Source organism: Jaminaea rosea (genome assembly GCF_003144245.1).
Source record: "Jaminaea rosea strain MCA 5214 unplaced genomic scaffold BDZ90scaffold_10, whole genome shotgun sequence".
NCBI classification, from domain to species: domain Eukaryota; kingdom Fungi; phylum Basidiomycota; class Exobasidiomycetes; order Microstromatales; genus Jaminaea; species Jaminaea rosea.
Window position 1 is genome coordinate 548,280 of NW_020289984.1, and position 27,494 is coordinate 575,773.

Sequence of the window (27,494 nt, forward strand, 5' to 3'; positions counted from 1 at the left end):
AATCACAACTTGCATGAGCACAGGCATTTACGGCCCTCCCATCAATGCACGTGTACCTAATTATGCCTGTCCAACTATGGAATGGGGCAAAATCATCGATTACGAAATCGACGAGATAGGCTCCGGTGAGTCGACATTGCTGATCTGGCAGGCACAAGGTTGATATTTCTTGCGCCGCAGTCACTTGGCTGATCGAGGACTATTCGCTCGGCTCCATGACCGTAAAGTGTGCGAAGGGAGGCGGTGTCACGCCACGTGGCACGCGTGGAGGCCCGTTCAACTTATGTTTACCAGTTCTCTCCGTCGTACTTTCTTACCTTTAATACCATTCTTTCATCCCCCTCTGAACTGGTACAGGCGGCTCGAACGATTTTGAATTTTACTTCAACAAGAATTATTCGTCGATTGAGCACCAGCAAAGTTCGACCGGTCACGCTACGATGGGCTTCAATGATGGCGTTGGGGGTCATGTGAGGCAACAGACCGAGGCAGCGCCGCAGAGTCTCCTGCTGACGCCGACGCTGCCCCATTTCCTCATGCCATACCAGCCTGCCCCAGGGGCTCTCTTCACGACTCGGATGCTCGGTGTTGACGCGACGATCCACTGCCCATTCTAGGCAGTGGCGAACACGAAAGCTCGACCAGGCTACAGGGCTGTAGCGTGCGCTCAGGTCCCCTCACTACTGCCATCTATCCGCCACATTCTACTGTGCTTTTCCATTCGACTCCTCCAGACCTTCCGTCACTGTCTGGGCTTGTAGTCGCGCTTCGCGGTCCTGTCTAATGCCCTGTCTACCAGTAGCGTCTACCTTGCAGACCGCTCGATCATCGTGGTCTGCGGGTGATCATGTGAGCCAGGAGCAGCGAAGATCAATTCTATTCCGTCGCAAAGCAGCTTGAGCCGGTACAATAGGCTACAGGAAGACCGACGGTAACGGCCGCGTGAATGATGCATGCGCGGCGGTTCAGTGCCTCCGATCGGCGCAACTCTTCGGCGATGGGCACGAAATGAATGCTACCGTATACAGACGAGACGACACACCAATACCCTTTAATTTCCTAGCCATCGCTCCGTCCTTCCATCAGCCCTGCCCCGACCATGCTTGCACGCCTAACTCTGCTTCTTGCCGGACTGGCGACCATGCTTGCGGCCGCTCCTCCTCCTCCCGCGATTCGCAGAGCTTCCATCGGTGAGTACCTTGTTGGCCGTCAGGTTGCCAGCGCTGACTAGTCCGAGCGATACCTGCCTACCAGCTCAGCATTGCAATGGGGACCCCAGTACTCACTGTGAGTCACTTGAAGACTCAGATCGTCGATCAGGCAACGTTCTGTACAGTACGGTATTGACGAGCTGCATGCTGTATTGTCAGGCATCTACACCCCTCCCCAGGAGTCAATTGCTGATTGTGGATGTCTCCCGGTGAAAGTATTCCGCGGCCAGGCCATCGACCAGCAGGTCGACGCCATCGGCTCAAGTGAGTCGCAACAGCCAATCGGCCAAGCCCGAGGCTAATTGGTCGCGTGCCGCAGTCACTTATCTCCTGACCGAGAGTGCAAGTGCCTATACCACGGTCAAGTGCGCCAAGGGTGGTGGCGAAAACTTCTTCGTAATCTACATGGACAAGGACTACTCCTCGATTCAGCACTACCCAAACTCGACCGGTTTGGCCACGATGGGCTTCAATGATGGTTCTGGGGCTCATGTGAGGCCACACGACCAAGCAACGCCGCAGACGTCCGTACATTACTTACGTTGCGTTTGTCTCGGGTTCATTCCACAGCCTGCCCCAGGGTCCACCGTCAGCACCCGAATGAGAGGTGTCGACGCAACGGTACACTGCCCGTTCTAGGCGCTGATCGGTACGAAGGTCTTAGTGAGGGAAGGCTCTCCAAGCCTAGCGTAGTTCCGGGCCCCATTCAGCTCCTATAGTCTCTATGCTCGAGTCCTCTACAGCGCTACTAGATCCTCATTCAACGATCCAACACCTCCATTTGAATGACATATCTCACCGACGATATCAGTGAAGAAGAATACAGTGTTGTACGTCGTCTCGCCACGAGATGACCTACTTGTACGGGCCTTTCAGACTCTCTGTCCACGTAGGACTCTCAAGGTGGTCGCGCCGGCGCTGCTCGGCAGCAAGCGTGTCATAGCGGTGTCGCAGCGCCGGCTGCTGAGCTGCGGCGACCGTGTTGGAGCGCCGATGTCAAATCCAGGTAGTGCTCCTTCTCGTTACCCATCTCTTCCCTTCTCACTGGCTAGTCCACTCTTCAGATCAACATGCTCCAGCTCGTACTACTGTTTGCCCTCGCAGCCACGACTGCTGTGGCTCGCATTGCCAAGACTCGAGCCCCCTCGATGGGTGCGTCATCTGCTCATCTGCAATCTCGCTGCGCTGACCCAACTGTACTCGCTGACCAGCTCAAATCTGCAATAGATCACCTAACGCGCATTGTGAGCCACGACGAGTCTCGTAGCGCCAGAGTGGAGGACTGAACACTCCACCGTACGCAGGCATCTACACACCTCCTGGTGAATCACTCGCCAATGGAACGGCTCCCACGATTCACATGTTCTGGGGCCAGATTTTCTACCATGAGGTTGACGCAATCAATTCTTGTGATGTCGTGGCGGTACCCGCAAAGTTGCAAGCAATTGGCTCACATGCTTCCGCCCTACAGACACCTTCGTCATAGGCGACGATGCTCGAGGAAACATCAAGATCGCATGTGCGAAGGGCGGCGAGAACGAATTCGCCTTCTTCTTCAACAGCACGTACTCGTCGATTGTGCACCAAGCGTCTTCGACCGGTCAGGCCACGATGGGCTTCAATGACGGAGGCGATGCTCATGTGAGGCACGAAATCTAGCAGCGTACCGAGACCTTGTATTCACCGGCAATCGACCGCCTCTTCGCTCCACAGGCAGCTAGAGGCAGAATGATCGATACTCACGCCAAGGCTGTCGACGCGACGATTCACTGCCCCTTCTGTAATGATCCTTGAGTGCAATCGGTGCTGCTGCAGAGGCGGTGACTCAATACTTTCTTCCACTTTGCCATTGCGGCATCATAACGGCGATCGCCCTCTGCCCTGCTCTGACTTGCCGACGATGTGAGCCTCGCTGAACATTGCACCGCTTCATCCACTGCTTTACACCCAGTACATCGCAGAATGCTCCTCAGCCTTATTGCTCTGTTGGCCTACGCTTGCTTCATCGCAGCCGACCCGGCTGAAGATGTGCGTGAGTACAGTACAATACGACGAGACCACTGACGAGACCAGCTGGATCTTGCTGAACCATGACTGCCTACATCGTGCGCGTACACAGAGGCCCTGTGCAATGCGGCTAACAATGCCTACTGCGCGTACTTGAAACGAAAGGCGAAGGACAAGGTGACCTCAGGCTGAGCCTGCTGCCGCACTCACAGGCTTCTACTCGCCCATCGCGGCCTTTCTATGGAGCATCCCAGAAGTCAAGACCGAGACTGGCTCCATCCTCGCCCAGGATCGCGATGCCGTCGGCTCAGGTGAGTTATGGTCTTCGTCAGATTGTAGCACAGTAGCTCTTTGCCTCACACGACGCTACGCACAGTCACGTATCTCCTCGACGAAGGCAGCACTGGAGAGTACATCATCTTCTGCAAGAGTGTCGGGTCCAATCGCTTCACCTTCTCGCTTGGTCTGCCTGGAAGCCAGATCACGAGTGATCCCGCTTCGAGAGGGCCTGCCCGCGTGTACTTCAACGACAATCCGGACGTCTATGTGCGTGTGCGAGTGCAACAAGCGACCGAGATGCGAGACTGACTGTTGAATACCCTGCATCAACAGGCTAGTCCGGGCCAGACGATCAAGAGCTCCACACCTGGCGTCGATGCGACAGTGACGTGTCCTCACTAAGCGGCGGTGTCGTGACAGCTAAAGAGGTCCTGTGACCTGCCCATCCCTCCGAATCGATGTCCACCTCTCCCTCGTCGCGAGCGTTGCCCCCGTACCCTTGCGCCAGTGATCGTGACTGTCACGCCGTGACCCTGGCCCTTGATTGACCCTGACCCTGACCCTTCATTGCCGCTCGCCCGCAAAAGCGGCGGGAGGTCTTCCGACGCACGTCAAGCAAGTCCATTACCTGATGCTCGAGCTGACACTCTTTGCTTCTCTCCTCATCCTCACCCACAAGTCTCGACTCCCCACAATGCACTTTATTCTCACAGCATTGGCCTTGTCCGCCTACCTCGTCGCGTCGCTCGTCCAGGCCGAGCCCAGCACCATCCGTGAGAGGCACGCCTGTCCTGCTTGCCAAGTCGTTCGAGCAGAAATGACACCTCCTTTCTTCTCATTGCGCGCTCGCAGAGCTGGCCTGCCAGAGCGCCGATAATGCCCATTGTAAGTCACAGCGAGAGCCAAAAGTTCGGCCATGGCTTCCGGCTAAACATACCGTTTTGGCGCAGGCATGTATTCTCCAACCGCTGCTCAGCGTATGGAGGACCCTACGATGTCCACGACGACTGGCTCTGTCCTTCACACCGAGAGGGACGGTAAAGGTGTCAGTGAGTACGATTATGTCCGCCCCTCCTCCACCTTGCATTCACAACGTCCTCGACTGGTCCCAGTCACCTATCTAATGATGGACGGAACGACGGGCAGCATGCTCATCTTCTGCAACGACGGCGGCAGCAACCGCTTCAACTTCAGTTGGGCCCACGGCGCAAGCTCCATCGTGGGTGACCCGTACGTGCATGGCAACGCCAAGGTGTACTTCAACGACATGCCCAGTCGCCTGGTATGTGGCGGTGCAGACGGCGTCAAAGTGCTTTCACTGATGCGAGCTATTCGCTGCTTGCCGACCAGGCCGGTACGGGAGAGACCATCGCTAGCTCCGCGGCTGGGATTGACGCTACGGTCACGTGCCCTCACTAGTGGGAGGCGGCTGGGCATGTTAGCTCGCTTGTTGCACCTCCATATCCTCAGACTTTATCCCCTTCTCCTGCCTCTTGCTTCAACCAAGCGGCCCGCCACCTTGTCGCCGCTCACGAGTGGCATCGCTGACGGCCCGTCCAAACGACAATTGCGAGTAGTGAGCCGCTGATGACTTCCTCGCCATGCGAGATTGCCGGTCACCATCTATCTGTGCCAATGGTCGATGCTCCGTCCGCTTGAGTTGAGTCTCTCTTCACCTCGCCTGATACGCTTCACCAAGCATGCGCTCCATGAACCCCACCTTCATCGCCCTATGCGCCTTCCTCACCGCCGCGCTCGCCAGCGCTTCGACCCTTCGTGAGTCAAGGGGCGGCAAAGCATGAGCCACGGTCTTCTGACCGACTCCCTCCTTCCTACGTACCTACAGCTCAAGTCTGCAACGGCGCAAAGGACGCTCATTGTGAGTGTTGCTAGCGAACAGGCGCCTGAGACGTGTAGAGAAGGAGAACAAGCTCACTCTCCTTCTCGCGGGATCACAGGCCTCTATACCCCTATCGCGGCGTATCGTACCCAAGATCCCGAGATCAAGGCCACGAAGGGCGCCATCGTCAGCCAAGAGAGGGACCCTGTAGGTTCCATCACCTACCTGATCAAAGACGGCACTGCAGGCCAACTTACGATCTTCTGCCACGATGGAGGAGGCAACAAATTTCTCTTTGACTTTGGTCAGGGGGCTAGCTCGATCGTTGTGGACTCGGTGTTGAACGGTAATGCCAAGGTGTACTTGAATGACAATCCTGGTGTTTACGTGAGTACGAGGGGCGAAGAGCGAGGAGCGAGGGGCGAGGAGCGAGCAGTCAGCAAGTGCGAATCATGATTCTGACTCCTCCCCCTCCCTTTCGTTCGTCTGCCAGGCCGGCATAGGCCAGACGCTGATCTTGCGTAGCAACTCTGTCGGGGTTGATGCTACGGTGACCTGCCCCCACTGAGTGTGCTTACTCTCATAGTTGTTGTGCCCCTATGCGCTCGCTCGTCCCAGCGCTTGCCCAAAATGAAAGATCATTAGCGACCCATCATGCCCACTCTGATCGTGAGCCCATACTGTCATAAAAACCCGCAGGCTCCTTCGCGATCCTTACCCTGGGAGTGCTCGATCGCGACGACAGCGGCTTGCCTCTCGCCCACCGCCTCGCTGTTCTGCTGTTGAGCCGCCTACATCACTCTCTCTTCTATCCACCCATCCTGACTTCCACCATGCACCTCGTCGCCATTACCTTAGTCGCTTTCGGCGCTTTCAGCGCTCTCTTCGCGAGCCGCGCCTTTGGAGGTGCCACTCTACGTGAATTGACTTGCTGCACACCTTGTGTGCACCTTCTGATCTGTCCAGCCCCTTCTCACCTCGCAGGCCAGGTCTGCAATGGTGCCAAGGACGCTCATTGTGAGTCGAACGAGTGCGAGAGGCTCGTCGACCCTAAGAAGGCGAGTTGATTCCCATACCCACCTCGTCTGCCTTCTCGAAAGGCCTCTACTCGCCGATCGCAAACTACCGTAATGCGGATCCGGATATCGACATGACGAGGGGCGACGTGGTCAGTCAAGAGAGGGACGCCGTCGGTGCCAGTGAGTGCGTCGGGCGGGGGCAGACTCGATCATTGGCGTCGAGTCGCAGCTCTGCTTTCCTCGATTCACCTACTCGTCCTGCCCCGCGCAAACATCGCAGTAACCTACCTGCTCAAAGACGACTCGGCCGGCAAGATGACCATTACCTGCTCGGATGGCGGGAGCAACAACTTCTTCTTCGAGTTTGGACACACCTCTAGCTCCGTGACTGTCGACACGGCGGATCATGGTAACGCCAAGGTGTACTTTAATGACAACTCGAACAATTATGTGAGTGTGTGCGAGGCGGGCATGAGGTGACAGGCGTAAAGAGCTGACACTGTGCTTGCCCTTTGCTGTTTTGACAGGCTGGCACCGGCCAGAGTATCCATAGCAGTAGCCTTGGTGTTGATGCGACGGTGACGTGTCCTCATTAGTGGTACAAGTACGAGGCAGACGTTGCGCGGACCACCTGCGGGCAGGCAAACGTCGACGTCGCAAATACGAGTCTATTCATCCATCCATCTGTCAATCAGACTCACCGTGACTCGGTGTCCCGTATGACAAGGCCCTTTGCCCATCGTCGGCGCTATTTCACAGCCTCATTGTGGCAAGCCGTTGCCGTTGCCATTTTGCTGGTGCTGCGGCTCCATTTCGCCAAGCCAGCTCTTCTTTGCTCGCCTCTCGTCTTTCGGCTTCGACATTGATCCTCTCCCTCTGTCGGATTTTCCTCCCACCTTCTGGCGCACGATGAGTCACCTCGCCTTCACCATCTGCGCTGTGGCTACTATGCTCCTTCTCACCATCAGCACGGCCGTCCATGCCGACCAGCTTAGTGAGCGACGGACAGTCTCACCAAGCTGCTCTGAGGTGACTGACTTCGGGTCTACTGAGCGAATCCTCGAGCAGGCGAGTACTGCAATGCGGCCGTCAATGCGCACTGTAAGTAACTCCCCTCTCACGAAGAGTTGACGGGAGGGCCGTGCCATAATGCCTGCGGAGCTCCTCGCCTCGACGACCGTCGCAGGCATCTACACCCCCATCAGAGCTTTCCGTCTGCAAGACCCGCTCATCAACATCACGAACAACGGCGGCATCATCGCCCAGGAGACCGATGCCATCGGCTCCAGTGAGCATGCTTTATCCTGCCGACCTCGAGCCTCGACACCCTCTGACTCCCCTCTATCCGGACACACTCTTCCGCAGTCACTTACCTGATCGTAGACAACACTCAAGGCTACTTGACGATCATGTGCTCAGATGGGGGCAGCAACAGCTTCCAGTTCTACTTTGAGCACAGTGGAAGTGCAGTGACGAATGAGGAGAGACTGCACGGATTGGCTTCCGTCTACTTCAATGATATGCCGGATAGCTATGTGAGTGCCGCGCGTAGGGAGGGGTCGAGCGCTGAGTGAATCGATGCATGCTGATCAAGGGACGCTGTGTGTGGATGTGGACGTGGATGTGGTGCAGGCTGGGCCGGGTGAGACGATCATCAGCTTCTTTGCCGGGGTGGACGCGACGGTCACTTGTCCTCATGACAACAAGACGAGCGCTGCTGGGCTGACGAAGCGGAGGATACGAATGAGGAGGCCGTGATGTGTGCGATCGACGTTGTAGAAGCAAATGGACGCATCATAGACATTGAGGAAGATGCTGCGTGCGTGACATGGAGATTGGGCGAGACGACAAGATGCTGCGCCCGTGCGTTGGGGCCGTCAGGCTGCCGAGTCTCGCCGCGCGATCGATTGGATTGGATCCACGCCGTGGAGGCTCGTCTGGCTCTCTGTCTGTCCGTCGAGGCCACAGAGCAACGCAACGCAACGTCGAGGCTCCAACGCAGCAGGGTCTTCTTCCTCTTTCCTTCCTTTCACACACAAACACCACACCAACCCATCACATAACACGAAATGGCACCTCGTTTCTTCGTCGGCGGTAACTGGAAGATGAACGGCACTCTCTCGTCGGGCAAGGAGCTCATCTCCACGCTCACGGGCGCCAAGCTCGACCCCAACACCGAGGTCGTCATTGCTCCCCCTGCTCTCCACTTGCTCGGTGCTCAGCAGGCCCTTCAGGGGTCCAAGATCGCTCTCGCGGGACAGAATGCGTACCACAAGGCTAGCGGAGCTTTCACGGGAGAAATTTCGGTGCGTTAGGAGCGATAGAGATTGCCTTATAGTCGAGCTCTCGCTGACCCCGCAGCGTGGCCTTCGTCCCCGCTCGTAGGTCTCGCAACTCCAGGACGCATCGATCCCCTGGGTCATCCTCGGCCACAGCGAGCGTCGTACCCTCTTCCACGAGTCCGACGCCGACGTAGCAGAGAAGACGGCTGCTGCCCTCTCCTCTAACCTCTCCGTCATCCTCTGCGTAGGTGAGACCCTCGAGCAACGCGAGGCCAACGAATCTATCAACGTCGTCGTTCGTCAGCTTGACGCTGTCCTGTCCAAGGTCCCTCAAGACTGGAGCAAGATCGTCGTGGCTTACGAGCCCGTCTGGGCTATTGGCACGGGCAAGGTTGCCACGCCCGAGCAGGCCGAAGAGGTTCATGCTGCCATCTACAAGTGGGCGGGAGAGAAGCTGCCCAAGGGCCAGGCAGAGGACTTGCGCGTCATCTACGGTGGGAGTGTGGCGGCAAAGAACTGCAAGGAGCTGGCGAACAAGCCTAGCATCCACGGATTCCTTGTCGGTGGAGCTAGCTTGAAGCCCGAGTTTGTCGACATTGTCAACGCTAAACTCTAGGGGCGCGCGAGATGGCGACGACTGGAGGAAAGGCAGGAAGGAAGGAAGAAGGGAAGCGCCTGCGATAGGAATAGATACAATTACAATAGCAGCTGCCTAGCTGTGTGACTGACTGCTTGCCTGCTCAGCTGCGAAGAGCATCAGCATCGCTCCCCTCCCTCAGTATCGCGCCGTCTCATCCTCCTCCTCCTCCTGATCCGCATACCCACCTCCCCTCGCCCTCCTCTCCTCTTCTTCCCTAAAAGCCGCCTCCTCCTCCTCTTGTTCCCTCTGTCTCCTCTCCTGCTCAGCCCTCTCATCCTGTTCAACCACGATGCTCCACACACTAGCCTTGAACAGGGTGATCACCAGACCCATCTTCCTTTCCGTCTCCCTCAACTCATCGAGCACTTGCGCATGCGGACGCGTGGCGCTCAGCTGAGCAGATGTGGAGAGGATACGACGCAGTGTGGTTGAAAGGCGATGGTATTCTCCCAAGAGGTGGGACTGAGAGGGGGTAAGGAGTCGATGCCCTAAGTAGGGGTTGTGCCAATTTGAAGGGGCGGGCTGCGCAGAGCTGGCGTTGGGCGGGGATGATGGGCCGCCGCCGCCGCCGTCATTGTGAGAGTGTGAGAAGGTAGGGTCCTCCATGAGGTTGGTGATTGGCGTGATTGAGCGCCGATATTGGTTGGATGAGAGAGGACGATGAGGATGTTGGTCAATCGCGTGGTTAGGCCGGGCCCTGACTGATTATATGCACTCGTATCGGCGAGACACTGTTTCCTGATGACCTCAAGCGAGACGATAGAATTGCCCCCGTCGCTTTGTGACAGTGGGACGCTGAGGTAGCGTTATCGTTGAGCGCAACACAAGGCGGATGTTGGTGATGGAGGGTGAACGAAGTCGTGAGCGGACGGAGAGCAACAGACGATGTGGACTGAGCTTTGGCCCCAGTCGACCCGCGCGGCACGAGCGCGTCTTGACTTCTCGCGACTGGCCGTCAGGTTCACTCAAAGTGGCTTCACTCATCACGACCTCAGAAAGGGCACGACTTCTATTTGATGCAGAGCAGAGAACAACGAATAGGCTGATCTACATATTGCACATGAGAGCTCTACGCACCCTCCTTCTCCGCCTCGCCCAATTTCTCCCTAAACAACCTCTCCGCCCTACTCCACACGGCTCCCTCTCCCTCGGGAAGGTTGAGCTCCTCGCCTCCATTGGCCTGAAGCGCCTTGGGCAGCTGGAGGAGGCTGGGCAGCAGATCTGTGCTGAATGCCTCACTCGCCTCGCGAGGCAGCAGCGTCGGGAGATGGTCGATGGAGATGACAGTGAGCGGCTCGCAGCCCGAGGCGAGCCCGTCGACGTCGACCGTAGGGGAGGAGAAGGTCGTGTTGATATCGTAGACGGGGAGAGGGTTGTTCGGGTTCGTCGTGTCGCATGACACGTCGACGATGCAGCCTAGCCTGCGCTCCGCGCCTGCCGAAGAGATGGACTCGCGGGACAGGAAGGGAGGGATCCTTTGGGAGCGCGGAGGGGGATGAGGGTGAGCGAGGTGACTAAGACCAGTCTGTCTTCCTGCTCGTTGTCACTTACTTCTTGTTGAGGTAGATGCAGTTAACAAAGAGGTCCACTTCCATCAACTCAGCATAGGGACCAGGCTTAGCGCTCGTCTCCTGGATGTCCCACTTGACGATGTCCTCATCCTTCAGGCCGGCCTTTTGCAGGCAGTCCACAGCTCCACGACCACAGCGACCGAGAGCGCCAACGACGAGAGCCTTGACCTTGCCATCCTTGCGTGTCTGGCGGTACGACTCGACTTGGGAGCGAACCACCTTCATCAGCTCCTCCTCGTTGGGGTAGCGAGTCTGCGGGCCGAGGCGAGCGCCCTTTGCTTGTTCGGCCAAAGAGAGGCTGCGATGAAGAAGGCGATGATCATTAGCACCGAAAGGGTGATTCCTTCGGCCTGCTCTGCACTCACAGACCCAAAGCAGCCCCCGCGAAGCCGGCGTGCCATCCAAAGGCGGCGACTCTCCTCCCATTGCTATCCTCGAGGAACTCCAAATCGTACAGCTTGCCTCCACCCTGCTTGAAGCGGCTGAGCACGTCGACCCATCCGCCTTGCTGCTTGTAGCAGTGCGCGAATTGGATGTGCGTGTGAGGGAGGGGCGGACCGGGGCTAGGGAGCTCCTTGAGGCCGAGGATGGGGATGTGAGAAGGGAGAGAGGGCCAGCTGTTGTGCGGGGAAAGGGTGCAGCCGACCCTGAGAGAAGGAGCGAGCGATATGCCAAGGTCGTGATGAGTCAATCTGATGGATAAGAAGGTGTTGCCGAGGCAGCAGGGCACACTCACTGCTCATACTCCTCATCATCAAAGATCCTCTGAGGGTCGCGCTCAACGGTAACGTCGAAGCCCGCGTCGATGAGCTTCTTTGCCGTCGTCGGGGTCAAGGCAGCACGGTGCTCCGCCGTCTTCATCTCGCAGCGGAGGTAAATTGGTTGGCGTTGACCTGACATGATGGGCGTAGTAGTGGGGATTGGGTTGATGGTGGGATGAGAAGAAGTGGACGAGCCCGAGGAAGCGGCGGGCAGCTCCGATGACTCCGAAGATTGCATTCGCGGGCGGAGAGAGTCGACAGAGGCAGACCAGTCCACGGCCACGCGATGAGAAGAAGCGCAGGTGGAGCAAGATTCGTGCAGCTCAACACTTTCTCACGAGTGCATTTCATTTCCTTCGTTGGGTGCTCAGACCTCTCAGCGACCGACTACACTAACAGGCACGTCATACACATCTTCACTCAGCATACCCGTCCCTCTGCCTGCTTGCTGCTGGATCACCATCGGATGTCCACCGTCCCTGATGAACTTCTGAGCTTCAGCGAAGGACATGTCGCTCGCTCGAGGGATGGGGACCCATTTGGCATGAGAGTCTGCGGTTGCGGTTGAAGAGATAGGAAGCGTCAGGCAGTGCTTCGTGCTTCGAGAGTCGATTGCATGCTCACCTGTCATCGAAGCAAGGTCGTCAGAGGCGGGAGTCGAGTAGACTCCGTACGCCATATAGGCAACGTAGACGAAGAGGACGAGGACCATGGACCAAGCGGGGATCAGATAAGCCCATTCCCTGCGCATGCGTCACGATGAGATCTCGATCAGCTCTCAATTCTTTCCTCTCATGTCTGAATAGGCGCCTATCACCTGCTCGGATACCAATCCACCCCTACAGCCTTGAGCCACGCTTCCGGCACCAAAGCCCAAACGCTCCAAGCAACGAGGAGCACAGTCGAGAAGGCATACAGCGCGAACCCCTTTGCCCCATTCAGGCGAGCGGGACGAAGCCACTCGTTGCCCTCTTCGTCCTCACTGATACCTCTCTTCGTCATCAGGGAAGCTTTCTTCGAGTCTCCTTTCTTGACAGCTGAAATTGAGTCCACTACAAGCTCAAAAGGCCCACTTTGACTCCCAAAGTCGCTCCTGGCCATGATGCTCCACATCTTGATCTCCTCTGGATCCAACTTTGGAGCGGACGGTTGAGGCCTGCCGCGGTACGTAGGCTCAAAGTCTGACCAAGCTGGGTGGAAGGCCGATACCTCCGCCGACGAGGTCGAGACGTTGAAGTTATACTCGTACACGGTGGAGGACTCGTTGCGCCCATCGGGGCGTTTGACGGGCATGGTTGTGTATAGATTGAGCACATATGATGTGACGGGGCCTTTACCTCCCCCGGGCTGGTCGTTCCCCTCTTTGCCTCCCTTCTGTGACGGCGGCGGCGAGCAGACCTTGACTTCCAACCCCTGCCACCCAGCCTTGTCCAGCGTAATAGGCAATGACTGACCATACTGCTGGCTAGCAAATCCCGCCCCACCTAGCGTGGTGGTATCAAGGAAGCCGGAGAAGAGGAGCTGCCCACTCGCAGTGAGATTTGTCTGCGAGGTCGACGAGCCTCCACGCACGCGGTCGTCGACTGCCTTGAAGGTCGAGAGGGCTGTGCGCCATGTTATTGCGGGTGAACTGGCGTGAGGGGAGAAGAGTGGAGTGGGTGCAAGAGACAGGGGAGGCATGATGGCGTAGTGTGAGGCGAGAAGAGAAGATGAGAGGAGGCAAAGATGCATGAGCAAAGCACCGAGGAACCCGAGCCTCGCACGGATGGATGCGCACGGCCTCCTCCTTTCTCCGCCTGCATCTTCGTCTCTCCGTCGGGCCGATGTCGATGCTCCTCTGTCCGTCCCTGCCTTGACTCGCAACCAACACACACGCCCGGCTCATTCTTCCCGACTTTCCTCCCACCTGGTCTCCTACCTCGTCCCTCTCTCATTATGCCACCGCAAAAGACCTTTCAACACCTAACAGATGCAAGCGCATACCAAAAGCTAATCAAGCAGTACGACGTCTGGCTCTTCGACTGCGACGGCGTTCTCTGGTCCGGGGACGATCTCATCCCGGGAGCCAAAGAGGTCTTGGAGAAGCTCAGAGGATGGGGCAAAGAGATCGTCTTTGTGACCAACAATGCTAGCAAGAGCAGGAAGGAGATCCTCAAGAAATTCGTCAAGCTGGGTGTGAGGGCGGATGAGGTGGGTAGGATGCCGCGGATCGGGATGAGAGGCAGAGCTGACCATTGACTGCGTTCGTGGTGGGCTCGCAGACGGAGATCTTCTCGTCGTCGTACGCCGCCGCCGTATACTTGAAGAAGGTGCTAAACTTTCCTTCGGACCGCAAGGTGTACGTCATTGGTATGGAGGGGATCGAAGAGGAACTCGATGCTGAGGGGATCCAGCACTGCGGTGGGACGGTAAGCATGCTCCGCGTAGAGCGCTGTAGTCAACGCAGAGCTGACCAGTTGTGAGCGACCCAGGCCAAGGAGGACAACGTCTTCCTCCCTCCCCTGGACTTCTCCACCCTGCAAGATGACAAGGCCATTGACCCATCAGTAGGGGCGGTCATGTGTGGCTTCGATATGCACCTGTCGTACATCAAGCTGGCAAAGGCGTACAAGTGAGCCAGAGCGCACCGAACAAGACGATTTTGGAGCTGGAAGGGCTGATCCTCCTCTTCCCCACACGCACGCCCGTCACAGGCATCTCACCCGCCCAGGCGCCGACGGTCCGGCGAAAGCGGGCGAAGTAGGCGGAGGCTGTCATTTCATACTGACCAACGACGACTCAACCTTCCCCGCCCGCGGAGGTCCATGGCCAGGGGCCGGCTCTCTCTCCTCTCCCCTCCTCTTCGCCACCAAGCGCCAACCAACCATCATCGGCAAGCCCCACCAGCATATGCTTGATACAATCCTCGCTGCCAAGCACTTTGAGCGAAGCAAGGCCATCTTTGTGGGTGATCGACTGGATACGGACATCGATTTTGCGAATCGAGGCGATATCGCTAGTTTGATGGTGTTGACTGGGATTAGCACGAGGGCGGAGATCGAGGGCGATGGGGCTGAGATTGTCCCGGATTACCTGGTGGAGAGTCTGGGTGATTTGGATCAAGTCAAGGAGCTGTGAGGCCTGAGGGATGGATCATCATCATAGATGCTTTGATGTGTCGTGGTATTGCAATAGACTTCTCAGCTCAGCGCGACGCACGCTCAATCGGACGCCTGCGTGAAGAGGCCCGGGAACTTCTGTGACACAGTGACTACCCTCTCCACCAAGTTCATATCTGCGTGCGAACCAACAAATTACCTGCTGTCAGCTTCATCTTCTCTCACTCTCTCACTGGCATCTTGACGCGCGCACTCACCGACTCCATCTCCCAGATCCAGGCTCGTAAACTCTCTGATCGTCTCACCACTGTCCGCCACTTTGCCAATCACCTCAACGAATTTGGCCCCGTCGAGATCCGTGTCCCTGTTCAGGCCTACCTCGACGTTGCCCATGTCGCTTGTCTGGATGAGTAGGGTCGAGGCGGAGAGCTGCGTGCGCGAGGGAGTATGAAAGGGGAGAAGTAGCACAGAGGGGGCAAGGAGGACAAGGAAGGACAAGTGTGAGCCTCGCGCGAGGAGGAGCGAGTAAGTACCAAGGCGGGACTTACCTTCGTCACCTTTCCTGTGATGCGGACGATCTGACCCCTGTAGTTCGGCAGGAGCGATGAGTTGATGAAAGGCGTAGGATGCTCCATGATAGACTGCTCGTGACGATGAGTGGTGCAGAGGAAGGACGAGTTGGACGGAGGGACGGCTGAGCTCGCAGCAGCAGCAGCCCGAATCGCGAGTCGCGTCGTCTCCAAATGAGGGTGCGGAAGTGGGGTTGGGTCGCGTGGCAAGTGGGTTGGTGTCGGAGTCGACGTTCGAGCTCGACGGACGGACGGACAAAGGAACAAAGGGAGCGAGCTGCATGGCGCACGGCCGTTACGACTTTGGCCTGGCTTGACTTCCTTTCCATCCCATCGCTCGAACTCACGCCACATGACCATGGGCTCGAGCTCAGAAGCAACTTTTCTCGCTCATGAGTGCGAGCGGCCTTATCTCCCTTTTGACCCCTCGTCCTCGCATTGGGCTGATGTGGTGTGAGTGCGACTCTGGCTTCTCCGCCTCGCCATTCACGCAGTCACACTAACCCTGCCCCCATGACACCTTTGCGCCCACCAGCCCCACTCTTCAAGACGACGGCCCCTCTCCCGACGTGCTCGTCCCCATCATGTACGACCCAGCCTACTCATCCGCGATGGACCTGCTCCGCACGATGCAGCCCAAGCGCGAGTTCTCGGACCGCGCTCTTGCCCTGACCACGCACCTCGTCTCGCTGAACCCCTCCAGCTATACGGTCTGGGCGTATAGGGCTGATGTGCTGCTTGAGGGACAAGAGGGCGGGGAGGAGAAGAGAAAAAAGCTAAGAAGGGAGCTGGATTGGATGGAGGAGTGAGTGGCGCGGTTCCCCACGTATTCGACAGGGTAGTCGTTGCTGACCATCCCTCTCTCACCCTCCTGCCGCTCACGCACGCAGACTCGCCCGCGGCAATATGAAGTCATATCAAGTCTGGCAACATCGTCGTATGATCCTCTCTGCCCTCGGTGACCCCTCTACCGAGCTCAGCTTCATCGAGTCGGTGCTGAACAAGGACAGCAAGAACTACCACACGTGGGCATACAGGCAGTGGGTTCTCGCGCAGTACGGCGGTTTGCCCAGTGGCAGCGCGAGGGACAAGCCGACACATCCGGAGCTCTGGGAAGGAGAGGTGGGATACACGACCAAGTTGATTGATGAGGATGTGAGGAACAATTCGGCGTGGAATCATCGATTCTTCGTGAGTGCAAGCAGCTGAGGATAGTACGCAGTATCTATGGCAGCTGACGATGATGGAGCGTCTTCCTCACAGGTCATCTTCGGCAGCGGGAGAGCAGCTGCCGGTCCCAAGGCCATCGGCCTGCAATCGCCAGCCGGCTCAGATGCTCCGAAAGATGGCCTACTACAATGCGCCGAAGCTGAAGTCAGGTGAGGGCGATTGCGCACGCAGCATTGCAGGCCAGCCTGCCTGCCTCTGACCCTCCGTTGCCCTTCCCTGACCCGCTCATCGCGCAGATACACCCGCTCGCAGCTCTCCATTGCCCCTTCAAACGCGGCAGCCTGGGCCTACCTTCGAGGGGTCCTCTCTCACGTCAACCAACCGCTCACATCCTACGACTTGCAGCCATTTGTCCGCAATCTTGGAGATGAGGTTGCACACGCGCTCGAGTATCGGCTGGACATTGTTGAGGAGCAGCTGCTGGAGGGACGTGAGGCGCCAGAGATTGGCATGATGGATCAGCTGGTAGAGAAGTTGGTCGAGGTGGACCCTGTGAGGAGGAGGTGGTGGCAGGCGAGGAGGGAGGAGATTCAAGAGCTGACAAAGGCTCCGGCGCCGGCGCCGGCGCCCGCCTCCGGGGCGTAGATGTGGAGCGATGTAAGACCGTCGTCAATCAGTACCCCAACCTGCGCGCCTTTGGCCTTTTGTGAGCAGCGTTGACGTTCTCGTCACCGTCACCGGACTAGCCTCCACGGTGGCCTTTCTGTGAAGCCGTGTCTGAGCCTGGACCAGATTGCTGCAATTGAGGGGACATTCAACTCCAATGGCCGGAGCGAATGTTCAGAGATGGCCTCATCGCCTGCATGATCGAGACCTTTCCTGGAGTGAAGGAGCTAGCTACCGTGCAGTACCACAATGGGAAGATGGCAATTTACGGGTAGTGAATCTCAACGTGAATGACAGCGCGTTCTGGCTGCAGGACATCGTTCAGGCGGGACCCACCTGGCGAGTCGTTAGACAAGACGTGCTGAGGGCATAACTAGAGGCGTGAGATACAGGAGGGCTGCTATGAGACTGTGGGTCGGATGATACGTGATGTAATTCGAATCGTGATCGTGAGAGCTAGTGACACATTGGTACAGGTACGAGGGAGCTACAAGACGGGGTAAGAGGAAAGAGCGAGGGTCGCAGCCTTGCGCCACGATTGCGCTTAGGCGGTCGTGGTACGAGTGACAATCTGGTCCTGCTCCTTCTTGTCCTGCTCCTCCTTGTCGTTGTGCCCATCCTGGCTTCCCTCCTTCTCCTCTACAGCAGCAGCGCGCTGCCTGTCCTCCTCCATCTGGCTCTGCTTGCCCAGCTGAGGCACATCGTCGCCCATGGCAGCCTCGTCCTTGACGCGGAGGGGCCTGTTCTGCGTGGCGCCGACGAGGTACCAGGGCTTGGACTCGAAGAGCTCCTTGATCTGCTCGAGCTGGTAGCCCGATACCTCTGGCATCATGAAGAAGACGAAGATCAGCGCCGCGATCGACATGATGAAGAAGAAGAGGAACAGCGACCATGGACCGCCAGAGGCAATGATGGGGTTGACGCTGCGGGAGGAGCCGAATTGGCAGAGGAAGTGGATGATCGAGATGAAGCCTACGCCGAGAGCTCGGACCTCCAGGCTGAAGAGTTCAGTTCTGTGCGGTGCGCAAGAGTAGGAAGACGGCGTGTCAGCGAGTGGACAGCTGGATGCGTGAACTCAAACCTTGGCTTTAACGAAAAGGCGAACTGTGAAAGGTATTGGACAGAGTTGACTCCTATGGCCCACGCCAAGCCCGAGAGGAAGATCATAGCGATTCCAGCTTCACTCGCCATCTTCTGACCCTTTGTCTCGGTCGCAGCGTCGACGTTGTAGTTGTACTTGAGGTAAATGCAGAGGTAAAGCGAGCAGAAGGCCTGAAGCGAGAGACCCGCCATGACGGCGGTCTTGCGTCCTGCCAGGTCAATGATGAAGAAGGCAGCGGCCATGGATGATACGAGCTTGACGACACCGAAGATGCCCGTCGTGAACAGCTTCGTCTGGCTACCCGTGATACCGACCTGCGGAAGGGAGGGGCGGGAATGTTTCAGCGGACTTTGCTCTGACGCGTCGTTAAATTGCCGCGATCATTGCTCTCACGTAGCCGAAGAGCTTGGGCGCGAAGACTGTCATGGATCCACCGCCAGAGAACTGGCCGAAGACCTGAATACCAATACCGATGGCGAGGATGTGCAGGTTGCGAGGCGTACGAAGCATCTGCCAGAAGATGTGGTACCAAGCACGGTTGCCACGAGCCTCAGCTTCCTTGTCGAGCTGCTCGCAGATAGTCTCAAATTCGTTGACGACGACGGCGTCGTTGTCGCCACAATTGCGCAGCCAGTAGAGGGACTTGCGAGCCTGCTCACGGCGGCCGACCTTGAGGAGCCAACGCGGCGACTCAGGGATAAAGAAGCAGCCAATGAAGATGAGGCCGGCGACGACGAAGTTGAGACTGGCAGGCGCCTGCCACTGCAGCGAGTTGGTGTTGGAGATGTGGAGCGAGGTGCCGTAGTTGACCCAGTAGCCGAGGAGGATGCCGATGTAGACGGAGGCGGAGAAGATGCATACAGCGAGACCACGAATAGCACGGGGAGCAATCTCGACGAGGTAGGTAGGAGCACAGACGGGCGTCATACCGACTCCCAAACCAGCGATGAAGCGACCAGCCAGGAGCTGCGAGAGGTTGCCGTCACCGGAGTGACCGTGGACACTGGTGAACCAGACGACGGAGCCGATGATCCAGAGAATGCATGCCATCTGTGAGGTCTTCTTGCGCCCGAGAAGGTCACTGACGATGAAAGCGAGGAAAGAACCCACGATGGAGCCGGCTTGAAGCATCGAGGCTGATGGGCGGGAGCGTGCGCGGCACGGTTAGCGCGATGTCACGGTGTGTGCGGCGCGCGGCACTCACCAATGCTGTTCTCGACCTCGGATCCCTCTTCAAAGTCGAAAGAAACCTTGAAGCTCTTTTGGTTGATGATACCGGAGATCAAACCCTCGTCGAGACCACGCGAGATACCGAGGAGACCGACCGTGAAGGCCGGCGCCCACAAGTGGAGCCACGAGCGCGAGCGAGGGTCAACTTCGCGAAGATGGCTGAGAAGCATCTTGTCCTGATGGTGGTGATGAGAGAGGGGAAGGAGGAGGGAAAGGGGAATGGGGAGGACTTGAGGGGCGTACGACACGGCGATTGCAGAGGCTGTGATCCTATATATCGCCGTCGTCGGTCAGGTGCTATAGCCCGAGACGGCTCTTGAGAGGCTAACTTTTCGTCACAGCCAGTCAGTCAGCCACCCCCACGCAGCCCGGCGTGCGTCGTTTTTCGCACCAGTGGCAACAAGGAGCCGGCCTGACGGCGCTTCGTTGCATTACCAAGCTCCATCGCGGGGCCCCCCCAAACACTTTGCCCCTCGTCGAGCTAATGGCGAGGCATGGCGCCGCCTCCGTCGTGTGCGCGCGCGACTGACGAACAGCGACGCTGCAAGGGCGGTCGAACACTTGCTTGACCAGCAATTTACGCCCTAGATCAGCGCAGGACCACGCAGGAACGCAGAGCATCATGGGGCTCCAGAAGTGGAAGCTCTTGATGCGGAGATGAACCATCGTCCTTCTTGTTTAGCGTTGCCAAGAACTCGTTGGTACAGGCGAACCGGTGGGAAGCGAGAGTCTGGATAAGGATGTGTGAGCGGCAGAGCGGTTGCGCTCCGCCGTCACCGCCGTCACCGCCCTCGCCGCCGACTCCGTCTCCCACTTCGCATCGTGGGAGAGCGCGGAGGGGGAGCAGTGTCCGGCGACTCAGCCGCGCTAGATCCGCCACTTCTCGCGAGAGGTTCGCACGATGATGTTGAGTGATAGACTGGGTGAGTGTGTGCTGTGGCTGCGATTGCATCCTGACTGATATCATGATGGCCACTATCATGACATGATGGTTGGTCTATGGAACGGCACGGTCATCATCGTGTGTTGTGATAATGAAAGGCTCGACGACAGCTCTCGAGCTCCTCGCCCCGGGTCACCCTCGGCAATCTTGCGCTGGCTCCGTTTAAATTCAACCGCGGCTCGCGCGGATGGGCTGGGGCCAGATCAACCGGGCGCTGCGCCTCCTTTTTCTCTGCTTCCCGCTCCAACCGTCACTACAATCCGGCCGAGTGGCCTCATCTCTCGCCTGAGCAAAGTCAAGATCGACAGATGGGACAGAAACCGACGCTTCGATCAGAAGCCGCGCACGCACAATGCAGCGCCCGCATGTACGAGTCCAGACGTACAGCAACTCCTCCTTCGCTACCGGCCTCGGCAGCAGCCTTCCATTTGCTCGTCCTGACGCGTAGCCTCTGGCTTCCAACTCAATAGCAGCGCCTCCCACTTGTCGCAGACCGCAGGCGGGAGTCGCCACTCATCAAGCTCCATTGTGGCTATTACGTAGCAGGAACTGAAGGATGCTACTCGGAGCCCGATCAGGCGCGAGCCAGCCCCGAGCACAGCATACGGCAAGCTGTCCACCAAAAGAGGGATGAGGTTGAGGTTGAGATGGTATGGGAGGACGCAGGGATGCTTCGCGGGGTCCCACACTTTCTAATGGGCCGCTGCGGAGGTCAGATCGACGTTCAGAGACATACGCCGGCCGGTGTGCCTGCCTTCAACCTTGGACGATCGAGACAGCAAAGACAAGGAAGTCGACGCCACCTCTCCATTCTCACGGTAGATCGGGAACGACGGAGATGACGACGCCACGACGTCGCGCTCTCAAGGACAGTCCCCAATAATATCGACGCCATCCTTCGAGCTGATCATCTCAGTACCGGGTGTAAGCTTTCCTCGTTTCACCCCATCATCAAAATAAGCCTTGGCGACGCCCGTGTTGGCCGTCCTGGAGAACAGATGGTTGGCGTTGCCCTGAAAGAGGAAGACAAACGTTTCCATCCTAGAGCTCTTCTTGCACTGCAGGCCGAAGGATCCGTTGAGGAAGTCCTCGATGAGGAATGCGCCTGTGCGTTGAGGTCGCTCATAAGCTCGACTTCGGCCGCCTTCGCTGGCCCCCCTAGCTCGTCTTGGCACTCACTCTCGCCGTACTTGTCGCGGGAGGATGCCAAGACGTGGTAAGGCTGGAACATGCTCACGGGGTTCTTAGCAGCGAGGTATGCGTCGCCTACAGTGCTGCTCGGATCGAGGATCAGGTCAATGCAACTCCTCGCAGCGTCCCCATCACGTCTGGCCTCTCACTAGACGCAGTGCTGCGAAGAGTCGCCCTTCTTACACTCTGGGCCAGCGCCCGCAAGGATCGACGTAGAAAGCACCGCGGTGAGGCAGAGCGCAGAGGTGAGAAGCATAATCGTTGGCATGGATGAAGGGGAGGGTGAGACGTTAGCAATACAGTCTGTGAGGCAAAGCAGCAAAAGTTGAGCGATGACCATGTTCACGGGACAGCGCAACGTCCCTTGACATGGCGGCCATATCGAGCTATCGCTCCACGTCTCTCCGTAGTTGAAGCAAAGCATGACAGCTCTGGTCTCGGCGTGTGCCAGACCTCTGCGGCAAGTTCGTTGGCATTTGCTCCTGCCCTCGTACCAAGTCGGGCTGCGCCACCCGCGCGCCCTCTCGATATCTTGCCGCACCATCCAACGCGGGAGTACATTACCTCTCTGCGAACGTGCTGTCTACAACGCAATGCCAGAAACAGCTGCTGCGCTCTGAACGCGTTGCTTTCGTCTCTTCCATTCACCCTAACAGCAAGTCGGAGATGACCTCACTCGCTCAGCTCACCCTCCTCATCGGGGCACTCGCGGCTTACAGTCTCGCCAAGCACGTCACCTGCTCCTGGCGTCCTGGCTCTGGCTTGCCCAAGGCGTACGGCTTCGCTCACGTGAGTCAATCCCCCTTCCCCTCTCCTCAGCGTTGCTAGCTTACCTCTCAGGCTCCCGCACGCTGGCCGCCGCCTTCAGTACTGCACTGGCAGCATCTCGGATCTCGATCCTAAAAAGGGCACCAAGGCTAACCTCTGCCGCGACCAGTCCAACAAGACCTTCACGGTAGGGACGTGGAATGTAGTTGGAGCCAATGCGCTCAACTTCGGTACGTTTGCCTGTGTGCCTTGGACGCGGCTTATTGCCCTTGACTGACATCGCAGTGCGCCCGCTGCAGCTTCTCCTTGCGGGCCCAATGGGTGGTTTCAAGGCTTCCACGGTCCCTGCGACAGCGACGCCTTTGCCATGTGCCTCGGTGCGAACAATCCAGGAGATGCTAGTGACTGTTTCTACATGGCCCCTCAGGATGATTGTGCGTTGTATTGAGGACGTGATCACTCTAATGCAGCGCCAAAGCTGATCCAGACTCGCTCGCTCTACAGGCCAGTGGCCCACGCCCTTCTACGGCAACAGCCTGCCTCCCACCGTGGACATGTGGTACAAACTAAAGTGACTTGCGCCGCACTCATCTCAGCCTCGTATCGCTTTGCTCTTCGATTCAGACTCACCGACGCTGATGCCGGTAGAGCTGTCACGTTCAATCCACATCTTTGCCTCAGCAAGCGGACCGATTGCGGCGCCTCTGCCTCTGCTCCCTCCTGCATCAGTGGCCTGCGGAGAGCTGCCGCCCGTACAGTATCATTCAGCCCTGTGCCCACCGGCGCGACTGCTTTGCTATTGGGTAGAGGGCTCGGCGTAACGTATCTGCGGCGGCTTGGGCAAAGGGTTGCGTACAATGTACAAAAGATAGTGTGGCACTCTCCATCGCTTCTTGTCAATCCTTGCAACACAACACGCAACGATGCTCCTCTTCGCAGCCCTCACCGCCCTCACTGCCATCGCAGCTCAGGCCTTCGCCACCCACGTCACTTGTGACTGGGCGCCTGTCCGCTCGGATCCTGGGTCGGTCGGCTACAAGAAAGTGAGTCGTTGCGTTGGCCCTGTACCTCTGCTCGGCTGCCTCGCTCTGACCACCGCACTCCTCGTCATCTTGACGATGCGCCGCCCTGATAGATGTGCAACGCCGCCATCCCGGGTCCCCAGCAGAGCGATCCTAGCTTTCCGTACATGTGCTTCGACAAGCAAACGTCAAAGTGACGGTTGCCGACTACAATGTCTTGGGCCCCAATAAGCTGGAGATCGTTTCGCCCTGCGCGTCAGGAGGATGGGCACTCAGTCCTGGCGGCGGCTACTGCTACCTTCAGTCCATCGCCGCCTGCCTCGACGAGGACGGGCATGGAGTTGCTAAAGACTGTTACTTCATGTCCGCTCAGGATGACTGTACGTTCGCTACCAGGTGAGAGTGTATATCCGTGCTATCGCTGACAAGACTGTTGCCTCGCAGGTGAGTGGCCTCATCCCATCGAATGGGCCGACACGCCAAACAACATCAGCATCTGGTACGTCAGCAAGTGAGGGCTGTCGCTGGCTCTACTCTCCCTGTACATCTCCCACGAATCTCGCTATCGAATCACGAGACAGTCACATCACTATTTGACAGAAGTTGCGAGCTACGCTGCGCTCGAGTGTCGCTGTCACTTTGGTCAGACGAGGCTCCTACGGTGTCAACGATCGGTGTACAGTACCTTTGATGCGCCAGCACTAATGAGCACGCCAACAGTGGCGCATCCGCGCAGAGATTGCTTGCTACTTCTTCTGCGAGCGATGATCTGCGTGACACAGCCCAGGGGCCGCTCTACGAGCAATCTGTCGTTCTGCCTTCACTGACCTTGCGAGCCCATCCACCCTCCGCTCCCCCGAGCGATTGGCCCGCCACCTTTGAGGCTGAAGCTTTGCCGTCCAAGATCACCGCTTAGTATCAGTAGGAGCGCAAGTCTGCTGCGTGGCATCATATTCCAGTCCTTGTTGGTGTGTCGTCGGAATTGAAGTCCGATACTCCACGCGCCACAGTAAAGCGAGAAACTGCGGCTTGAGGTCATGGCGGCGTGATTTTCCTATGATGTCGTGAGTCCATCACACGTGTAGCATCGGCTCAAATTTGGCTTCCTGGGGGGTTGCTCGATTGCTCACAAAGCGGACGACAAGGCCCTCCCCGTGCTCTGTAAACGTGGTCGTCATTGCTGCGGCTGTACATGTAGCGCACATTTTAGGTACAAGAAGGAGACCTGCGGTGCATCTTTCTCCCCTTTCCAAACGACCAAACACGACCCAAGATGATGCCTTTCAAGTCTATGCTCACCATCCTCGCAGCCCTGGTGGCCGCAACCTTGGCCAAGCATTCTACTTGCAGCTGGCAGCCGGTCACATCCGACCCCACGACTTACAAGCTCAAGCACGTGAGTATCCCGCGAAGTTCGATCTGACCCCGCTCTGATATAATCGCTCGTCTTGATTACCGTGGCGGGCGACATGGCCAGTTCTGTGACGCCAAAAGCACGGTCATCGATCAGAATAAAGGCAGTAGGAATTGGACCTGCGCCCACAACTTCAACGGCTTCAAAAGGCAGGTCAAGATTGCCGACTACAGTGTCCTCCAGCCCAAAGTGATCGAGGTCGGCACACCCTGCGGTGAAGGAGGGTGGTATCGAAACGAGGACGGCTTCTGCAGCAGCGATGTCTTTGCGGTCTGCCTCAGTAAAGACCGTGGAGTCGCTACGAGCTGCTACTTCTTGTCTGCAGATGATGATTGTACGCTGATATCGCGGCAAGAGACGATATCATGCCGCTGATGTTGTCGCACTAAACCGCCTCTCCCCCCCCCTCCCCTTTCCTTTCGCCTCTCTCTCGCTCCACAGGTCAGTGGCCCGGTACTTTCGAGGCCAAAGATTTGCCTGCCAATATCACTGCCTGGTGGCAGCCTTGAGCTTTAGTGTCATGAGTGACTTGATCTTCGGTCATGATTCAATTTCGATACACGTGCTCTCACCTTGACCCTTGCCCTGAACCCTCGTGAAACAGCGACCACGGTCCCGGTCGACATCGACCCGACAGTATCGCTCTTGCCTAGGTCCTTCGCCGCAGCTCTTCATTCCTGCCACATCACCGTCTGAGCCCCTTGCCGCTTCAGTCGATCTCTCTACGCCACTCTTACCGACGATGTTCATCGCATTCCTTGCCCTCGCGATCAGCCTGAATCTTGTGTGGCCCGCCCAGGCCGATCACTACACCTGCCATTGGCGACCGGGAAACGAGTCTCCAAAAAAGTACGGCTACAAGCATGTAAGTCGTGGGACGCTCAGCAATCGAGCGGCGTTGCGCTGAGACCTCTGCATCAGTACTGCAACGCAGAGCAAAACATTGTCGATCCTGTCAAGTCGACCCTTCAATGGAGCTGTACCAGCAAGTACAATCGCACTGTGAGCCCGGCCAATTGGAATATGGTCGGACACCTGGCCCTCGAGTTCGGTGAGCAGCTCGCCGCAGCATCGCTATCATCGTGTTACAATCTGACGACCGCTCGCACCCTTACTGTGCCACTTCTCAGCCACGCCCTGCGGAGAAGGAGGATGGTTCCTCGACACATATGGAATATGTCCCGGCGATTACTTTGCAATGTGTCTCAAGCCGGCGCAGGATTGCTACTATCTTCACGATGAAGATGACTGTGCGTTCGAGCGGCAGACAGCGTACGTACTACTGGCTGAGACTTACACGTCCCACTCGTTTCACCTCGTTAGGTCAGTGGCCCGACTTGTACAACGTGAACGAGCTGCCCAAGACGCTGGACATTTGGTACTGGTCGGATGAGATCTAACCGACCGACCGAGTCGTGAGCCATGCAGTAGATCCTGTTCCTTCCGCGGGCTTAAGCAATCGATGAAGGCATTTTTTGGTACACGAGATGAGCTGATTCAGGCCCCCTGACTTGGGCGGGGGTTCAGACGTGACCTGCGCACATGCCCTCGTATCGTCACAGCAACTGAGTCTTTGCGTCGAAGCACTGCGCCCTTCGAGGTGGCCTTGACATTTTGTAGGCACGTCAGGCCTTCAGCGCCCTCCCGCCCTTGACTACTGTACAGCGATCTGTACGAGCGCTCCTGGCATGTTCATTGCCGTAGTGACGTCCCGCTCTCGTGCCCGTCGTACAGACCTCCCGAGGAGGCAACGTGTAAAATCTCGCGCTGCTTCGCTCTTCGGTGCTCTCAGGCCAAGACAGAAAGCTAGAAAACGTCGCCCACGAACATCTGAGACTGTCTGGTAGCCTCTCACCCACCCAAGATGACTCTCATCAGCTATATCAGCGTCTTTGTAGCCCTCGCGACTGGAGCTTTCGCCAAGCACATCACTTGCAGCTGGCGACCTGGTCCGCTGTCTCCCCACAACTACGGGTTCAAGAAGGTGAGTCGGGCGCGGCGACTTGATGGCCCTTGACCTTTCCTTACTCTTTCAGCGCGCCTCCAGTACTGCACCGCTCCTGCGAAGGCTGTGCCAAATACGAAGAATCTTCAGTACCATTGTCGCAGCGACTTCAACGACGCCAGCCTTGTCGTAGCCGACTACAACGTGCTGGCCCCCAAGATCCTCGAATTCGGTCAGTAAGTCGGTTGTTCACATGGGTCTGGAGCTCACCATCATGCATGATGCACTCACAGCTACGCCTTGCGGGCGTGACGGATGGTATCTCAACGCATCTGATCAGTGCGAGAAGAATTACTTTGTGATCTGTGTGCGCCCTACGACGCCAGACAACAATGACTGTTTCTACATGGAGGCAGATGACGATTGTAGGGCAAGCGGTGCGCTTGTGAGCGAAGGCTCGGTATCAGCTGATCGCTCTTTCTGCTCTTTCGCGCTGCAGGTCAGTGGCCTCACACCTTCGAATACGGGGCTGCGCCGACTGAGCTCGAGATTTGGTACAAGTATTAGAAGCCGTTGGCTTTCGCGCAAGCCGCAAGGCGCTTCATTGAGGGTCAGTCCCGAGATAAGCAGTACAGTGGACCTCTCGCTCTCCCGTCTCTGTCGCCTTCAAGCTCGATATTGAACCCCGTACACGCTCGACGTTGAATATCGTACACGTGCTCTCAACTCTATCAAATTGAACGCTATGCTCTCGCCCTTAGCCCAG

The 27,494-nt window shown here is 57.6% G+C and overlaps 19 protein-coding genes across 19 annotated transcripts; 13 read left to right on the forward strand and 6 right to left on the reverse strand.

The window, feature by feature from the left end:
• The first annotated feature begins 916 nt into the window (after positions 1–916).
• BDZ90DRAFT_43872 (hypothetical protein) lies at positions 917–2,161 on the forward strand. The gene is made up of 4 exons (XM_025509591.1): positions 917–1,190; positions 1,255–1,287; positions 1,371–1,475; positions 1,531–2,161. The coding sequence occupies exons 1-4, from the start codon at positions 1,100–1,102 to the stop codon at positions 1,848–1,850; spliced, it is 549 nt and encodes a 182-aa protein (XP_025361226.1). The 5' UTR covers positions 917–1,099; the 3' UTR covers positions 1,851–2,161.
• A 1-nt stretch (position 2,162) lies between these two features.
• On the forward strand, positions 2,163–3,216 carry BDZ90DRAFT_43882 (hypothetical protein). Its single transcript, XM_025509592.1, has 5 exons — positions 2,163–2,363; positions 2,423–2,455; positions 2,516–2,620; positions 2,683–2,852; positions 2,925–3,216. Exons 1-5 carry the CDS (start codon positions 2,282–2,284, stop codon positions 3,003–3,005), a joined length of 471 nt encoding a protein of 156 aa, XP_025361227.1. The 5' UTR covers positions 2,163–2,281; the 3' UTR covers positions 3,006–3,216.
• BDZ90DRAFT_43901 (hypothetical protein) lies at positions 3,090–4,174 on the forward strand. Its single transcript, XM_025509593.1, has 5 exons — positions 3,090–3,243; positions 3,331–3,363; positions 3,431–3,529; positions 3,595–3,764; positions 3,831–4,174. The coding sequence occupies exons 1-5, from the start codon at positions 3,174–3,176 to the stop codon at positions 3,897–3,899; spliced, it is 441 nt and encodes a 146-aa protein (XP_025361228.1). The 5' UTR covers positions 3,090–3,173; the 3' UTR covers positions 3,900–4,174.
• Positions 4,175–4,191: 17 nt separating this feature from the next.
• BDZ90DRAFT_261419 (hypothetical protein) lies at positions 4,192–4,916 on the forward strand (the record flags this gene model as incomplete). The annotated part of the gene is made up of 5 exons (XM_025508372.1): positions 4,192–4,270; positions 4,350–4,382; positions 4,448–4,546; positions 4,610–4,779; positions 4,848–4,916. 5 exons carry the CDS (start codon positions 4,192–4,194, stop codon positions 4,914–4,916), a joined length of 450 nt encoding a protein of 149 aa, XP_025361229.1.
• A 141-nt stretch (positions 4,917–5,057) lies between these two features.
• BDZ90DRAFT_43974 (hypothetical protein) lies at positions 5,058–6,196 on the forward strand. Its single transcript, XM_025509594.1, has 4 exons — positions 5,058–5,273; positions 5,344–5,376; positions 5,456–5,724; positions 5,831–6,196. The coding sequence occupies exons 1-4, from the start codon at positions 5,198–5,200 to the stop codon at positions 5,903–5,905; spliced, it is 453 nt and encodes a 150-aa protein (XP_025361230.1). The 5' UTR covers positions 5,058–5,197; the 3' UTR covers positions 5,906–6,196.
• Positions 6,197–7,302: 1,106 nt separating this feature from the next.
• On the forward strand, positions 7,303–7,842 carry BDZ90DRAFT_233228 (hypothetical protein). The gene has a single exon (XM_025506560.1). The coding sequence runs from the start codon at positions 7,506–7,508 to the stop codon at positions 7,731–7,733; it is 228 nt and encodes a 75-aa protein (XP_025361231.1). The 5' UTR covers positions 7,303–7,505; the 3' UTR covers positions 7,734–7,842.
• A 583-nt stretch (positions 7,843–8,425) lies between these two features.
• BDZ90DRAFT_221749 (Triosephosphate isomerase) lies at positions 8,426–9,254 on the forward strand (the record flags this gene model as incomplete). Its single annotated transcript, XM_025504491.1, has 2 exons — positions 8,426–8,662; positions 8,742–9,254. The coding sequence occupies 2 exons, from the start codon at positions 8,426–8,428 to the stop codon at positions 9,252–9,254; spliced, it is 750 nt and encodes a 249-aa protein (XP_025361232.1).
• A 159-nt stretch (positions 9,255–9,413) lies between these two features.
• On the reverse strand, positions 9,414–9,884 carry BDZ90DRAFT_261423 (hypothetical protein; the record flags this gene model as incomplete). The annotated part of the gene is made up of 1 exon (XM_025508373.1): positions 9,414–9,884. The coding sequence occupies one exon, from the start codon at positions 9,882–9,884 to the stop codon at positions 9,414–9,416; it is 471 nt and encodes a 156-aa protein (XP_025361233.1).
• A 463-nt stretch (positions 9,885–10,347) lies between these two features.
• Positions 10,348–11,814, reverse strand: BDZ90DRAFT_280635 (putative saccharopine dehydrogenase; the record flags this gene model as incomplete). The annotated part of the gene is made up of 4 exons (XM_025509296.1): positions 11,586–11,814; positions 11,215–11,496; positions 10,830–11,147; positions 10,348–10,753 (listed from the first exon to the last, which is right to left on the reverse strand). The coding sequence occupies exons 1-4, from the start codon at positions 11,747–11,749 to the stop codon at positions 10,348–10,350; spliced, it is 1,170 nt and encodes a 389-aa protein (XP_025361234.1). The 5' UTR covers positions 11,750–11,814.
• Positions 11,815–12,234: 420 nt separating this feature from the next.
• BDZ90DRAFT_233231 (CIA30-domain-containing protein) lies at positions 12,235–13,346 on the reverse strand. The gene has a single exon (XM_025506561.1). The coding sequence runs from the start codon at positions 13,288–13,290 to the stop codon at positions 12,424–12,426; it is 867 nt and encodes a 288-aa protein (XP_025361235.1). The 5' UTR covers positions 13,291–13,346; the 3' UTR covers positions 12,235–12,423.
• Positions 13,347–13,457: 111 nt separating this feature from the next.
• On the forward strand, positions 13,458–14,808 carry BDZ90DRAFT_233232 (2-phosphoglycolate phosphatase). Its single transcript, XM_025506562.1, has 4 exons — positions 13,458–13,800; positions 13,872–14,018; positions 14,082–14,221; positions 14,304–14,808. Exons 1-4 carry the CDS (start codon positions 13,546–13,548, stop codon positions 14,725–14,727), a joined length of 966 nt encoding a protein of 321 aa, XP_025361236.1. The 5' UTR covers positions 13,458–13,545; the 3' UTR covers positions 14,728–14,808.
• Positions 14,379–15,372, reverse strand: BDZ90DRAFT_254064 (replication factor A protein 3). The gene is made up of 3 exons (XM_025507816.1): positions 15,257–15,372; positions 14,966–15,137; positions 14,379–14,884 (listed from the first exon to the last, which is right to left on the reverse strand). The coding sequence occupies exons 1-3, from the start codon at positions 15,341–15,343 to the stop codon at positions 14,811–14,813; spliced, it is 333 nt and encodes a 110-aa protein (XP_025361237.1). The 5' UTR covers positions 15,344–15,372; the 3' UTR covers positions 14,379–14,810.
• Positions 15,373–15,591: 219 nt separating this feature from the next.
• On the forward strand, positions 15,592–17,142 carry BDZ90DRAFT_233234 (protein prenylyltransferase). The gene is made up of 5 exons (XM_025506563.1): positions 15,592–15,730; positions 15,813–16,082; positions 16,168–16,468; positions 16,541–16,656; positions 16,744–17,142. Exons 1-5 carry the CDS (start codon positions 15,630–15,632, stop codon positions 17,090–17,092), a joined length of 1,137 nt encoding a protein of 378 aa, XP_025361238.1. The 5' UTR covers positions 15,592–15,629; the 3' UTR covers positions 17,093–17,142.
• A 515-nt stretch (positions 17,143–17,657) lies between these two features.
• Positions 17,658–19,615, reverse strand: BDZ90DRAFT_227779 (general substrate transporter; the record flags this gene model as incomplete). Its single annotated transcript, XM_025504776.1, has 4 exons — positions 17,658–18,126; positions 18,195–18,529; positions 18,609–19,351; positions 19,420–19,615. The coding sequence occupies 4 exons, from the start codon at positions 19,613–19,615 to the stop codon at positions 17,658–17,660; spliced, it is 1,743 nt and encodes a 580-aa protein (XP_025361239.1).
• Positions 19,616–21,251: 1,636 nt separating this feature from the next.
• BDZ90DRAFT_261430 (hypothetical protein) lies at positions 21,252–21,847 on the reverse strand (the record flags this gene model as incomplete). Its single annotated transcript, XM_025508374.1, has 3 exons — positions 21,252–21,493; positions 21,568–21,662; positions 21,729–21,847. The coding sequence occupies 3 exons, from the start codon at positions 21,845–21,847 to the stop codon at positions 21,252–21,254; spliced, it is 456 nt and encodes a 151-aa protein (XP_025361240.1).
• A 1,324-nt stretch (positions 21,848–23,171) lies between these two features.
• BDZ90DRAFT_44238 (hypothetical protein) lies at positions 23,172–23,717 on the forward strand. Its single transcript, XM_025509595.1, has one exon. It carries the CDS (start codon positions 23,271–23,273, stop codon positions 23,598–23,600), a length of 330 nt encoding a protein of 109 aa, XP_025361241.1. The 5' UTR covers positions 23,172–23,270; the 3' UTR covers positions 23,601–23,717.
• A 938-nt stretch (positions 23,718–24,655) lies between these two features.
• Positions 24,656–25,324, forward strand: BDZ90DRAFT_233242 (hypothetical protein). Its single transcript, XM_025506564.1, has 3 exons — positions 24,656–24,765; positions 24,847–25,117; positions 25,225–25,324. Exons 1-3 carry the CDS (start codon positions 24,661–24,663, stop codon positions 25,290–25,292), a joined length of 444 nt encoding a protein of 147 aa, XP_025361242.1. The 5' UTR covers positions 24,656–24,660; the 3' UTR covers positions 25,293–25,324.
• A 110-nt stretch (positions 25,325–25,434) lies between these two features.
• Positions 25,435–26,254, forward strand: BDZ90DRAFT_233243 (hypothetical protein). The gene is made up of 4 exons (XM_025506565.1): positions 25,435–25,648; positions 25,705–25,834; positions 25,914–26,033; positions 26,107–26,254. The coding sequence occupies exons 1-4, from the start codon at positions 25,526–25,528 to the stop codon at positions 26,181–26,183; spliced, it is 450 nt and encodes a 149-aa protein (XP_025361243.1). The 5' UTR covers positions 25,435–25,525; the 3' UTR covers positions 26,184–26,254.
• A 573-nt stretch (positions 26,255–26,827) lies between these two features.
• Positions 26,828–27,322, forward strand: BDZ90DRAFT_233247 (hypothetical protein). Its single transcript, XM_025506566.1, has 2 exons — positions 26,828–27,153; positions 27,228–27,322. The coding sequence occupies exons 1-2, from the start codon at positions 26,982–26,984 to the stop codon at positions 27,293–27,295; spliced, it is 240 nt and encodes a 79-aa protein (XP_025361244.1). The 5' UTR covers positions 26,828–26,981; the 3' UTR covers positions 27,296–27,322.
• Positions 27,323–27,494: the final 172 nt, after the last annotated feature.